This window comes from Zootoca vivipara, chromosome 8 (genome assembly GCF_965207765.1).
Source record: "Zootoca vivipara chromosome 8, rZooViv2.hap1.1, whole genome shotgun sequence".
Lineage (NCBI taxonomy): Eukaryota > Metazoa > Chordata > Lepidosauria > Squamata > Lacertidae > Zootoca > Zootoca vivipara.
Genome location: NC_142591.1, coordinates 46,806,398 through 46,819,215, shown reverse-complemented (window position 1 = coordinate 46,819,215; position 12,818 = coordinate 46,806,398). Strand labels below are relative to the sequence as shown.

At 40.1% G+C, this 12,818-nt stretch overlaps 1 protein-coding gene across 6 annotated transcripts in view; it reads left to right on the top strand.

Annotated features, from left to right (window-relative positions):
* The window catches only part of TRAPPC8 (trafficking protein particle complex subunit 8), a 51,244-nt gene that overhangs the window by 26,808 nt on the left and 11,618 nt on the right, over positions 1-12,818 (top strand). For 4 of the 6 annotated variants that reach the window (XM_035125150.3, XM_035125149.3, XM_035125148.3 and 1 more), the window contains 10 exons: positions 195-300; positions 2,061-2,192; positions 2,763-2,987; positions 7,149-7,257; positions 7,744-7,938; positions 8,106-8,236; positions 9,029-9,103; positions 9,619-9,745; positions 11,155-11,312; positions 11,809-12,248. In XM_035125150.3, coding sequence (XP_034981041.1) covers positions 195-300; positions 2,061-2,192; positions 2,763-2,987; positions 7,149-7,257; positions 7,744-7,938; positions 8,106-8,236; positions 9,029-9,103; positions 9,619-9,745; positions 11,155-11,312; positions 11,809-12,248 — 1,698 coding nt within the window. The remainder of the gene's footprint in view (positions 1-194; positions 301-2,060; positions 2,193-2,762; positions 2,988-7,148; positions 7,258-7,743; positions 7,939-8,105; positions 8,237-9,028; positions 9,104-9,618; positions 9,746-11,154; positions 11,313-11,808; positions 12,249-12,818) is intronic. The other 2 variants (XM_088675437.1, XM_035125151.3) reach the window with 1 other exon arrangement.

Here is a 12,818-nt window from a genome sequence, read left to right as displayed (position 1 = left end):
GTGCTAGTTAGTCCTTCTAGCCCTGAACACAAACAGAGAGACCACCTTTGGTAAAGGAAGGGCTGTGGTAATTCTGTTTAATTAAAATGTGCCGTTCATATATTAATCTGACATTCATATACTAATTTGTCAAGCGCCACTGATGAAACATGCATATGATATATGTAACCGGTCTTAAATTTTATGTTTTTTAGGAACATGATGCTGGCAGAGAGATGTGTGCTGCTTAGTGCTGAAGTATTAAAAAGCCAAAGCAAATATTCAGAGGCAGCTGCTCTCCTGATACGTTTAACCAGTGAGGTAAAGAAGATTTCTATTAGCTGGTCTTGTGCTTTGAAATGAGACAGGCTTTCTTTGAACTTTTTCTAATAAATAAATAAATAAACAAACAAATTAGAGCTTTCTAGATAGAAAGTTGTAATGGCCCTTGGGGGAAAAAGATTATCATGTCAGATGTTGATTCTATTTGCATTCCATAAAACTATTCTGCTGCTTCTCCTCCACATCTGTTAATTCATGGGAAACCCACAGAACTCTTGTTATGACCACAAAATAAGGAAGCCTTTGCCAGTCTGATGCCCTCAATATGTTTTGGACTTCCACTCTGAAACATCTGGGCAGCACCAGGTTGATGAAGGCTGGAATAAACTCTCATCTTGAACGTTCTGCTAGCCTTCCTTGAAGGAAAGTTGATGGGAGGTTAAAGGTATAGTTTGCCGTATGCTATAATCTGTGGTTATGAAGCACACATGCATTCAAGTAGGATAGTATAACTATTGAAGAAACTTTAAGCTACAGTTTTGCTCTTCACATTTTCTTGAGGCTCTTAGAATCACACTTTTAGATAGCAGCAGAGTAGTCTTAAAATGAAGTACGTATAAAACTCCCAAGATGCAATATATCCCCCCCCCCCGTCTATAAGACGTGAGATTAGAAAGACCAATGGTGAATACAATTATTTCGTGTTGGGGATCTGTTAAGATTGTGTGAGGCTACTTTGCATAGGTAACTGAATAAGAAGATTTATTCCTGTGTCATTTTAGAATTGCCCAGAAATTGTTTTGAAACCATTTTGAAGTTATGTGAGATGTTTCAGTTATAAATTAAAAAGGTAACATAGCTCCTGTTTAGTCTTTCAGAATTACAACTCAAAGTTAGCTTGTAATATTCCATACTTGTTCCATGTCTTTTTTGCTTTTTGTTTAATTGAAATATGTTAAAGCTTATATTCTTATTCTTTAATTTTTCTGTTGAAAAATGGCAGCAGAGCGCTTGGATGGGAATGGTGAGTGTTAGAAATGTCAGCCTGAGTAGCTGGAGGTTTAGGTAGTGCATTAAATCTGTTTTTACTCATCTGTATGCCACTGTGTTTTGATATCTGGTTATTGATTAAAATACCAGTTTAAGAGATTTTTTTCATGTTGATGATTGTGTGTGATTCTGGATACTAACATGAACATCAAAGCACTGTTGTGCTCATTGGAGAACAGTCTTCATTTGCTGAACTATTGGTAAATGAGACTCAGAAGGAACACTACATTTTTGCAGCAAGCTCTGTGGAAGGCAGCTTCTTGAAATGTTTAAGCTTTGAATCATTTTTATATTGTTTCTACAAGCATTTTCCATAGGGTTTATTCAGCTCCTTTATTTGAGGCGTCACAAGTATTGAACCAAGGATAAACGCTATAAAACCTCCTCTTTATACCAACTCACTTTGATCTTTAAAAAGTCAAGCAGAACCAGTGAAATCGAAGAGAGTTCACTTTTTGACATGCAGTACAGAAAACATGGTTTGCAATCACTTGAGAAATAAATCATTAAGAGGGTTGTACTGTTGTAGCTCTTGGCAGTGAAATTTGGATGCAACGTATTCAGTGTTGGCTAGTGAAGATTTGTAGAATTGGCATATATTCACTGCATCAGTAATACTATAGAGCCTTGCATTGTTTCAGACTTCAGAGCCTTCTCTGGTAATAGGGAATTTATATTTAAGAATATGGACATCACTGTGCTTTCTGGGTAATTGTAACTTGTCTCTTATCACTCACTGTTTTTAATAGGATTCAGATCTGCGGAGTGCACTGTTGCTCGAGCAAGCTGCACATTGTTTTATAAATATGAAAACTCCTATGGTTAGAAAATTTGCCTTTCATATGATACTGGCTGGCCATAGGTATAGTAAAGCAGGGCAGGTAAGTTTCCAGTGTTAGGAAATAAGTACATATTCTGTAATTTTCCAATTCTCTTGATAGTGTTTTAGCACCTTTAAAATACTTGATCAGTGTTAAATATTGCTCGAGTTGAGTGGAAAGTTTTATTCTACATCTTGGGAGGGGAAACTCAGAAATGAAATGTTTCCCATTCCATCTACTGAAGAGAACATAGGTAGTTGTATCTTAAGTGTTGGCTACCTGGACGCAGGTGGGATTAGCACTCTGTATTGAATTACCAAGACCATTCTTACGCTAGATATTGGGGGACCCTTCAGAGCAGATTAGGAGGAGTACAGGAGAAAGGTAAATTATCGGAAATGGCTTTCCTAGCCATTCTGCTGATGCAACCCTTACTATCAGTTTAGGGACACAATTGGCTTGTGTTGTTGGCTTCTGTTGATCTGCCCTTATTTCAGAAAGCTGTTTAAGGTAATGGCTTCTTATATTGACATAAAATATCCTTTTGAACTTTTTGGGTTTTTACCCTTTAGCTCTAGATAGATCGGCAGGTGGAATTTTATTTACCATGCCTCACTTTTTATCTTTCAGAAGAAGCATGCTTTACGATGTTACTGTCAAGCCATGCAAGTTTATAAAGGGAAAGGATGGTCACTTGCAGAAGATCATATAAACTTCACTATTGGTCGGCAGTCTTTTACACTTCGGCAGCTTGACAATGCCGTATCCGCCTTCAGGCATATTTTGATCAATGACAGCAAGCAAAGTGCTGCTCAGCAAGGGGCCTTCCTCCGAGAATATCTTTATGTTTATAGGGTAAGATGTCAGTTTTTATCCTCTGTGTTCTGCAGTTGTCTTTTAACTTTCCCCTGCTTGATACTAAAATGTAAGTTAACCTTACCTGATGACGTACACAGAAATGCTATATTGAATGCTTGCAGCTCATGTTACTTTATGTAGGACCACGTCTGGCTAGCATCTCACTGATGCCTATCAGCTGGCTTCTGTATCAAGCAGTTTGTTCCGAAAAAGATGTTCTTTTAGTATGGACACAATATGATGTTCTAAATTCTATCCCACTATAGTACTCAAAACTTGTATATAGTAATAAATATTTGTAAATTGCTATAAACTCTAGTCCTGGTTCAAAGCACTGCATGACTAATTTCATGTATCCAGTGGGACTTGGGTATGTCAAAGAGTTTCTTTTTCCATTTAGTAAACCTTTTCTTGAAACAGTGGAAATTTAAAATGATATTGTATGGGGAATGGCATTACATGTGTCTGTTGGAATCTGCATGTGTATGCACCTTATTTGCATCCCCTAAAACAGGCACGTCCAACAGGTAGATTGTGATCTACCAGTAGATCACTGGATGTCTGTGGTAGATCACTGCTAGATCACTGGCACCCCTAAAAAAGCTCACCCAAAATTTTCCTCTTCCCTAAAAAAAGCTGAACAACTATGACCTGGAGCCCTAAACAAAAATGGGCCTCCCTCCCTCCTAAAGGAAGCTCAACAAGTTTGACCTAAACCCAAAAAAACAGGACTTCCCTTCCTTAAAAAAAACTCAACAGCTTTGACCTGAACCCCCCAAAAGGGGGTAGATCACTCCCAGTTTTTAACTCTGTGAGTAGCTCACAGTCTCTTGGGAGTTGGCCACCCCTGCCCTAAAACATTTTTATGTGAGAGACAGACCTTTTGCAGGTATTAGTCATATGCTGCCCTGAAAATCTTTGTAAGCAGTTGAACCTCAGAAATAAACACCAAAATAAAAGCTTCCTTTGAATCCCCAAGTAAAATATTTATTAAAAAGAGATAAAGAGATTTTAATCACAAATTAATTAAGTTTTCGTTCCATAAGATGCACTTTTTTCCTCCTAAAAAGTAAGAGGAAAGGTCTGTGCATATTATGGAGCAAATGCATGGTCCCTGGAGCCGAATTGCCCAGGGGCTAAAGGCAGATTGTGCTTTTTTTTTATAAAAAAAAACAGAGCTAAAGGCTAACAAGAGGGGAAAAGAAAGGAATCCGCTCAGCAGCTGATTGCAAGAGATCGGGGAGGGAGATAAGAGAGCTAGCTCCCTTCCTGGCCCCTCCCGGCCCCTTGCCTAGGCCTCAATTGTTGTCTGCAGAGGCAGACATGTGACTGGCTGATTAGATTGTCTGTCTGGAAACTGTAGAAATAGGTCCCATTCCTTTCCTATAGAAGAAGCTGCAGAACTGTGAGTTGAACCCCATACAAACAGGATTTTTTTCCCTTTGCAAGGAAACTCAGCAACTTTGAGCTGATCCTTAAAAATGGAGCTTTCCCCCTTTGTAAAAAGATGCACAACTCTGAGCTGACCCCCCCCCCAAAATAGGGCTTTTCCCATTTGCAAAAAAGCTGCACAACTTTGAGCTGATCCTTTAAAAAATGGAGCTTTCCCCCTTTGCAAAAGAAGCTTCCTCAAATACCGTGTTTCCCCCTTTTTAAGCCGTAGTCATAAAGTAAGCCATGGCAGGATTTTAAAGATTTTTTAAATATAAGACATACCCCGAAAATAAGACATAGGTCTACCTGCAGGGTCGGTGCCCAGCAGTGAAGGTGTGAACGGGGCCCGAGGACGCCTCTGGCCAAAGTTTAAGGGGGGGTGTCGGGAAGTTCCATTTGGGTGAGGGAGGGAGACGCCGCTGACCGGGCTTGTTGCCTCTTTTTTCTTTTCACGTTTGTTCCTGTAAAATGGCAACCCCCGGGCCAAAGCAATTGATCCTCGCCTCCGTCGCTTTCCAGGGTGGTGGGAGGGGGGAAAGAAAGAGGGAAAAGGTGTCGGCAGGGAGAGAAAACGGCTGTTCTGTCATTAGAGACGTCGGCTCGATTGCTTCAGCTTGCCTGCAAGCCGGCTAAGCAGGAAAGAAAGGGGAGAGGACTCGCACATTTTCTCTCCCCGCTGACACCTTTTCCCTCTTTCTCCCCCCCCCCAACCCTGGGAAGCTTCCTCGATCTGGTGCTGGGCACCGACCCAGCAGGCTGCTTCCTTGATCTGGCGGCCTGTCGGGTCGGCGCTGATCAGCGCTGCGCGGAGGACCAGATCGAGGAGCCGGTCTGCAGAGTCAGCGCCCAGCAGCGCCATGCCGGATTGAGGAGGCGATGCTCCGTGCGGCGCTGCTGGCGCTAACTCTGCGGACCGGCTCCTTGATCCGGTGCTCTGTGCGACGCAGCAGCCAAGCGCAGCGCGCCGAGCCGGCCAGCGCCCTCGCCACGGGCACAGGCACGGGGGCATGTCCCCCGCCGGCGCCAGCCTCAGCAGTAGCAGCAGCAACAACAGCAGCGACGCCCACATGCTGCAGCTCAGCCCCACAACAGCCCCTGCGCTCCCGCTACAGCCACCTGTGCGAGCCATGCTCTACGGCCTCGGGCCCCCGCTCAGCACCGCCAGCAGGTCTACCGCAGCGTCAGGGGAGGAGGGGAGGAGGGACTTTTCTGCCTGTGCCATCCGTTCTCGGCTTGGTTTGCTTAGGGTCACCTTTGTCATATGCCAACATTGACGATGATGTCCTCCGGTTTCACAGAATTGTGGAATTGGAAGGGACCACGAAGGCCCTGCAATGGAGGAAAATTGTGCCTCCAACTCCCCCCCCCCCCGCCAAATGAAACTTCCCGACACACACACACCCTTAAACCTTTGGCCAGAGGCGTCCTCCTTGCTGTGCGCCCTGAGCCAGCGGGACCCAACAGCAGCAGTGCTGGCCGCGGTAAGGAGGGGTACTTACAGTAATAATATTTTTTTAAAAAGACACCCCCTGAAAATAAGCCATAGGCTTATTTTCTTGAGTAAAATTAATATAAGACGGTGTCTTAAAATGTGGGAAACACGGTATTTATTTTTTTGGGGGGGGGCAAAGGCACCTAGGCCTCTAGGAGTTGGCTGCTATGCCTAAGACAATTCTAGAAAGCCAAACTGGGTGCGTCCTATGGAGCAAAAAATATGGTATACAATTGTGGGTACATTTAACCCAATTTCCTAACACATTCAAAATCCTAACCTAAAGATAAAAGAGTAAAAAGGTAAAGGGACCCCTGACCATTAGGTCCAGTTGTGACTGACTCTGGGGTTGCGGTGCTCATCTCGCGTTATTGGCCGAGGGAGCCTGTGTACAGCTTCCAGGTCATGTGGCCAGCATGACAAAGCTGCTTCTGGCGAACCAGAGCAGCACACAGAAATGCCGTTTACCTTCCCACCGGAGCGGTACCTATTTATCTACTTGCACTTTGACGTGCTTTCGAACTGCTAGGTTGGCAGGAGCAGGGACCAAGCAACGGGAGCTCACCCCATCACGAGGATTCAAACTGCCGACCTTCTGATCGGCAAGCCCTAGGCTCTGTGGTTTAACCCACAGAGCCACCTGCCTCCCAAGATAAAAGAATACATATCCCATAAGATGAAATAAAAGTGGTGAAGAAGAACAATATACTATGAGACTTCCAAGAAAATGGAGATAATGAGTGTTCCTGCAACTTGATAAATATAAGTACATGATGAAGCCAAGGCACAAAGTCAGGGTCAGGAATGGCTAATACTAAACTAATTCAAAGTACATTAGTACTTTCTGTTGCTTATGTAATCCATAAAGTTGACTTCTTGTATATTTATGTTAAATGAAATATTAGCTGAAAATATGATAAAAGCATGCTGCTTTTAGCAGCTTTCTTTAAAATTATATTTTACAAATTCCACAGTAAAAGAAACTAAATAGACAGTAAAGGGAATACATTGGAAGCTGTTGTTTGGATGGTACCATTGCAATTATAAAATGACGCACAGGTTCATAAATTACTGTTTAATTATTTATACATTTTATACTGGAGGAATTTCAAGATATTATTTTTTGCACTCCCCTAAATGCTTCTTGCTTTCTTTAGTTTTGTATATTCCAATTCTCAATATCTAGTTTTACTTGCCAAAAGTTGACCAAGCTCTGCTTTTCTTTCTTGCAGAATGTAAGTCAGCTATCACCTGATGGGCCGTTACCACAACTTCCTTTACCTTATATTAATAGTTCTGCAACACGAGTGTTTTTTGGACATGACAGACAGCAATCAGAAGGTTAGCACAAAAAGGGATTTGTTCTTAAGCCATTTGAGTTCATGAGGATAGCATACCTTAACATAAGGTTGGATTTGTACATGCTACAGAATGAGATGGTAGACTAGACTGTATCACTTCATACTACAGGTGGCTATTATATTGCTTAGATATAAGTTAGAAAAAGACATTAGCAATTCTGCAGTCAAAAGTTTGGGTTGGCTAGTTCAATATGTGAACCTTGGTCCGCTCCTGCTGGCTTGTTGATGTCCCTACCCACTTATTGTTCTGGATTTCAATCTCACTGTCTCCCCCAGTCCTGCTCCCAGCAATACATACCATCTCTTGAAAATGCATGTATGAAACAGGCGTTTTAAGAAAATTGTATGATCTTCCAATTGAAAGTTGATTTACCATTTGTAATAAAAACATAAAAAGTGTTGTTGTTTTTTGGTACTCTCTGGTGTACTGAAGTGATTGTGATTTTTAATTTTTATTCACAACTAGGTGAAAAACAGGCAGCAACACACATAAGCCTTGATCAAGAATATGACTCTGAATTCTCCTATCAATGGAAGGAACTTGAAGAGCAAGCTGTGGCTGCAGCTAACAAAGGCACAGCACTTTCTAATTTCCAGCCAACACAGTATTGTCTGAATAAGTATTCAGATAACTCTAGATTTCCACTTGGTGTAGTAGAAGGTAAAAAAATTGTACACATTTTTTAAAATGGCACATAAAATTAATATTATTTCAGCAAAGTTGCTTATGGAATAGAATTGCAGTGATAAGCTTTTAAATCATGAATGCCTTTGTTTATTCTCACATCTTATAAGAATAACCTCCCTAAATACTTTCCCTTTTAATAGAGCCAATAACTGTGGAAGTAGCTTTTAGAAATCCATTGAAAGTTCCACTTCTGTTAACCGACTTATCACTGCTTTGGAAATTCCAACCAAAGGATTACAATTCAAAGAATAACGGAGATACAAAGGAAGTAGTAAGTGATTTAATCAAGTCCTCTAAGAAGACTTCATGCACTACTAGTAATATTTGTATCTTTCAAAATCTTTTTCTTGAAAAGTAAATCAGTGCACGCTTTCATATTTTGATTTTCATTCTACTTAGCTTTTAATCCCCCAGAGATTATTCACAGCCTCCTCTTAGAGGACAAGGTTTAGAATCTTGCATGGCCTCTGCTCTTGGAACTAGGTAGGATTCCCACCTCATCAAAGGGAAATTTACCTTCTCATTATTAGAGAGACAATGACTGTAGTTGAAATTACTAAGACTCCCCGCCATCACCTTGCAGTGGAGAATGGAGGCTTCTGCTTTATATTAGCTGTAGTTTATTGTGTCATCCAAATCCTATACCTTTGTGAAAACAAGCCAACATTATAAATTATGGTTTGAAGTTGGCTTGTTTCCACTAACCATACTTAATATTAGTCATATGTTTGGCAACACAGGAAGCTGTAGTTAATCTAAAAAGAAAGCAAAAGTTTTCAAACATACGGCTAAACCAGAGGAGGAAGCGGGGAGCACATAAGTACCCCAAGGAGCACTAGGCTCTTTCTCATAATGCAGAATTTGGTTTAACATTGTGTCCAAACAAACCCGTTAGGTCGGATACCTGCTGCCCCCCCCCCAGCTATACCTAGGTTTTTGTTTCCATAAACTATCAAGTTGAAATATATTAAAATATAATGTTCTTAGAACCACTGTTGGGAACAATTTGCTACTGAGAAAGAATGGTGTGCTTAATTGAATATTTTCTCATAATTTATTTTAGGAAACATCTGGAAAAGATATGATTGGAGCTGAAGTAATACCAGAGTTTTTGATGAACAGTGAAGAAACTAAAATGGTGGGTACTTTACCCCCCCCCCCCAAAAAAGCAAAAACTTTTCCAGGTCTTCACAAAAGGAGTTAGACATAAAATGCTTTTAAACATTCCTTTTGTGAAGCACTTTGTGGGGGGGGAGAGGATTATTTTTCAGTTTTAAATAACTCACAAGAGTTTAATACCTACTGTACTTTAATAGTGCTTACATTATTTAAGATGGTACTTGGCAGTAGAGAAGCATTGCAGTGGGGATGTTCTTTTCCATAAGGTCCATCTGGGCAGCCCTTTAATAATATCTGAACAAGTATTCTGTAGAATTATAAAGACACAAGAAAAGCAATGGGAAATTGTTTGCCTATGCTACAATGTTGCATTTATTTTCTGAAACACTCCTGTATAAATATGTAAATTGTAATAATCTTGCAGATAGCTTCTTAGAATGGTAAATGTAGATGCCTGCTTTTGTTTAACTAAAATGACGTTTAAATGTAAAATAACTACACTAGCAACAACAAAAATTTAACATATCTCCACAGGCAAGACTAAAGCTCTTTCCCCATCAAACAGGGGAGCTACACATTCTGGGAGTCGTTTACAATCTTGGCACCATTCAGAGTACTTCAGTGCTAGATGGAGTAGACCCTTCTGTTGTACTACAAACAGGTATGCCTGTTGTATTTTTATGTCTAACACAGGGTCTAGTAACACATGGACTGTGGTCCATAGGGCTGGTTCCTTCAGTTTTGCCCGCTACTAATGGGATATAGGTATTTCAGTTCATGATTTGTTATCATGACTAGACCATAGTCTTTACACCAAATTTGATACTTCCCTATGCCATATGAGGGTGGTAAGCTAGAGTTCTGGTTCCCTTATAATATCTAGACCATAGTTTGGGCTCATGCACTCCTGTGCACAAGACATAGCTCAGAAGCATCCACTTCCATTTTCAACAAACTGCGCTTTATGGCCCATCCTGGTACTGGTTTTAGAATTAACGATGGTTTATTGAAACACATAGAATTATTAATCGCAGTTTCAAATTGACTTGTTTTCAGTCTAGGCTTAGAAATAACAAATCACATTTATTTGGTAACTCAGCAAGTGCTTCTGATCTCCTTTTCACTGATGAAACCAATGCAGGAAAGGAGATGGTGGAATATGCACTTCCAAGGATTGTGCACATAGTGCTGAACTGGGATTTATGTGTGGGTAGCCAACATAGCAGTAAAATACTACCTGTCGACATCATGAGATGGCTACATCACATGAAAGAGATTTTCTTACTGCTGCAGTGTTGCCTGTTGAATTCCCATATTACTTAGTGAAAGAAAGGGTTTTCCAAATTCCAACTTCACCTTTACCAGAAGTATCATGAAAAGGATGCCACCAAGAAAGTCACCAGAAAACAATGGCTCCATTGGATCTGGACTTGTACAAGCAGCAGGGTGCTGGGCAGTGAGGTTTTCCTGCTCCCTCTTCCAGCTCCCATAAAAAGCTGCTTCTGATGACTGGCACAGGAGGAGGTCTGTGTGGAGGTCTGTAATAAGGGGAAGGGGGTGTAAAAGCCTTGTTGTGTGAGCCACCTTCTGCTTATACAAGATGGGATCCAAGCCAATCTGTTGATCATGTTGTAAAGTTAGATTTAACATTAAAACCTCATCATTTTAAGAGCCAGACACACATACCTTTTATGACAGCAAAATAATTTCATTATCTATATTTACCTATATTCTGGCGTATAAGATGACTGGGTATGTAAGACGACCCCCAACTTTTCCAGTTAAAATATAGAATTTGGGATATACTCGCCGTATGAGAAATACGACCCAACGTATAAGACGACCCCCGACTTTTGAGAAGATTTCCCTGGGTTAAAAAGTAGTCTTATACGCAGAAGTATATATATTAAAAAAACCTGTTTGGGGAGGGATGATGATGAAGATGGTTTCTTTCAGTGTCAAATTCACTTTTAACAATTGTAAGCTCAACTCAATGTGATCTTAAAAACCAGCTCAAGTTTTTATTATCTGCTTACTTGTTCCTCAATATCCTGTTGGTTTTCTTTTCAGGAAAATTTATCTCTAATGGAATGTCAGTACGGGGGCGACAAGACTTAGAAATCCAGGGTCCTCGTTTGAATAGCACAAAAGAAGAGAAAACATCTATTAAATATGGACCTGATCGACGTTTAGATCCTATCATTACAGAGGATATGCCTTTGCTAGAGGTACAGCTAATCATTGACAACATTGTCAAATATGTAACAGCTGCTTCCTTTATTACTCTGTTTCAGATTAAACTTGTTGAGTTATAGTGCATAGAGTTGAAATTTGAAGCCCTGTTAAATTTAATTCAAGTGTAAAAGAGTATAAAAGACTATTAAAGTGTAAAAGAGTGTAAACTGTAAAAGAGCATGATGCATCTTCTTCCCCAGACTTATTGCACTGAAATGTGAATTTTTTCTAAGGTTGGCTGATAACAGCTTTCTGAGAAAAAGAAAAACTATTTTCATTTCTTGTCACTTTCTACGTGTTACTCTAGGTGGTACTCTTTTCATGTTAATTTTAGTAAAAGTGAAAATGGAATTTGGAAAACCACCTTTACGTGGACTTGATTCTGCAAAATTTATTTCTATTGATAAATATGGACATATAAGATAGTCCTGCCTTAATGAACTTGGTCAGTTTGTCAAAATGTGTTCCTATGTTTCTCTTCCAATGCAGGTCTTCTTTATAAATTTTCCTACAGGGCTGCTTTGTGGAGAAATCCGAAAGACATATGTAGAGTTTATGAATGTAGGCAAGTGTCCTCTGACTGGAGTGAAAGTTGTTTCTAAACGGCCAGAATTCTTTACCTTTGGTGGCAGTAGCGCTATTTTAACACCACTAAGCCCTTCAGCATCTGAACATTGTAGCGCTTACAAGACTGTTGTTAAGCATTCTACCTCCCTATATTCGCTGACGTCCTCGGCTGATTCTTCAGACTTTGGGGTTGGAACAGGATGTCAGCCAGAAGTGATAGATGTCCCCCTTCCTGATTCTGTACTGCTCCCTGGAGCTTCAGTACAGCTTCCCATGTGGTTACGTGGTCCAGATGAAGAAGGTGTCCATGAAATAAACTTCTTGTTTTACTATGAAAGTATTAGAAAACACTCAAAAATGTGGTAAGCTCTTAACTATCTTTCTTACTTCTGAGTTAAGTGGAGTTTTGTCAGGGTGGATCCAGACATGTCCCCCCACAAACAGCAGGATGTCAGCCTGGAATATCTTTCTGCAGAGTGTCCTTTTAGCTTATAACAACCGTTTTTTTTATTGGCTGTAATGTTGAATCCAATTCAATTGGTTATATGCAAATACTATATCCTTTTCATTTATTTATTTTCATTTATTTAACGTGTAAAGCCAGTACTTCCTTTAAATTATATGTCTGGGTAGGTTATTTATTTTCATTTATTTAACGTGTAAAGCCAGTACTTCCTTTAAATTATATGTCTGGGTAGGTTACAAAATTTTGGGGTAGAACAGATGCAATACTTAATTAAATTTGTACCATTTTTAATCAAATGACTGCTTATAGTCTTCAGATTCTGGATGAACCTGAATATTATCATTTGAGTATAATTCTAAGCACACAGATGGATGTGTGGTGCTTTGTGTAACTAAAATGCTGTGTACTTCTCTTAAATGAATGTACTACATGGAAAACTGGATTTATTTATTATTTAAATTTTAAT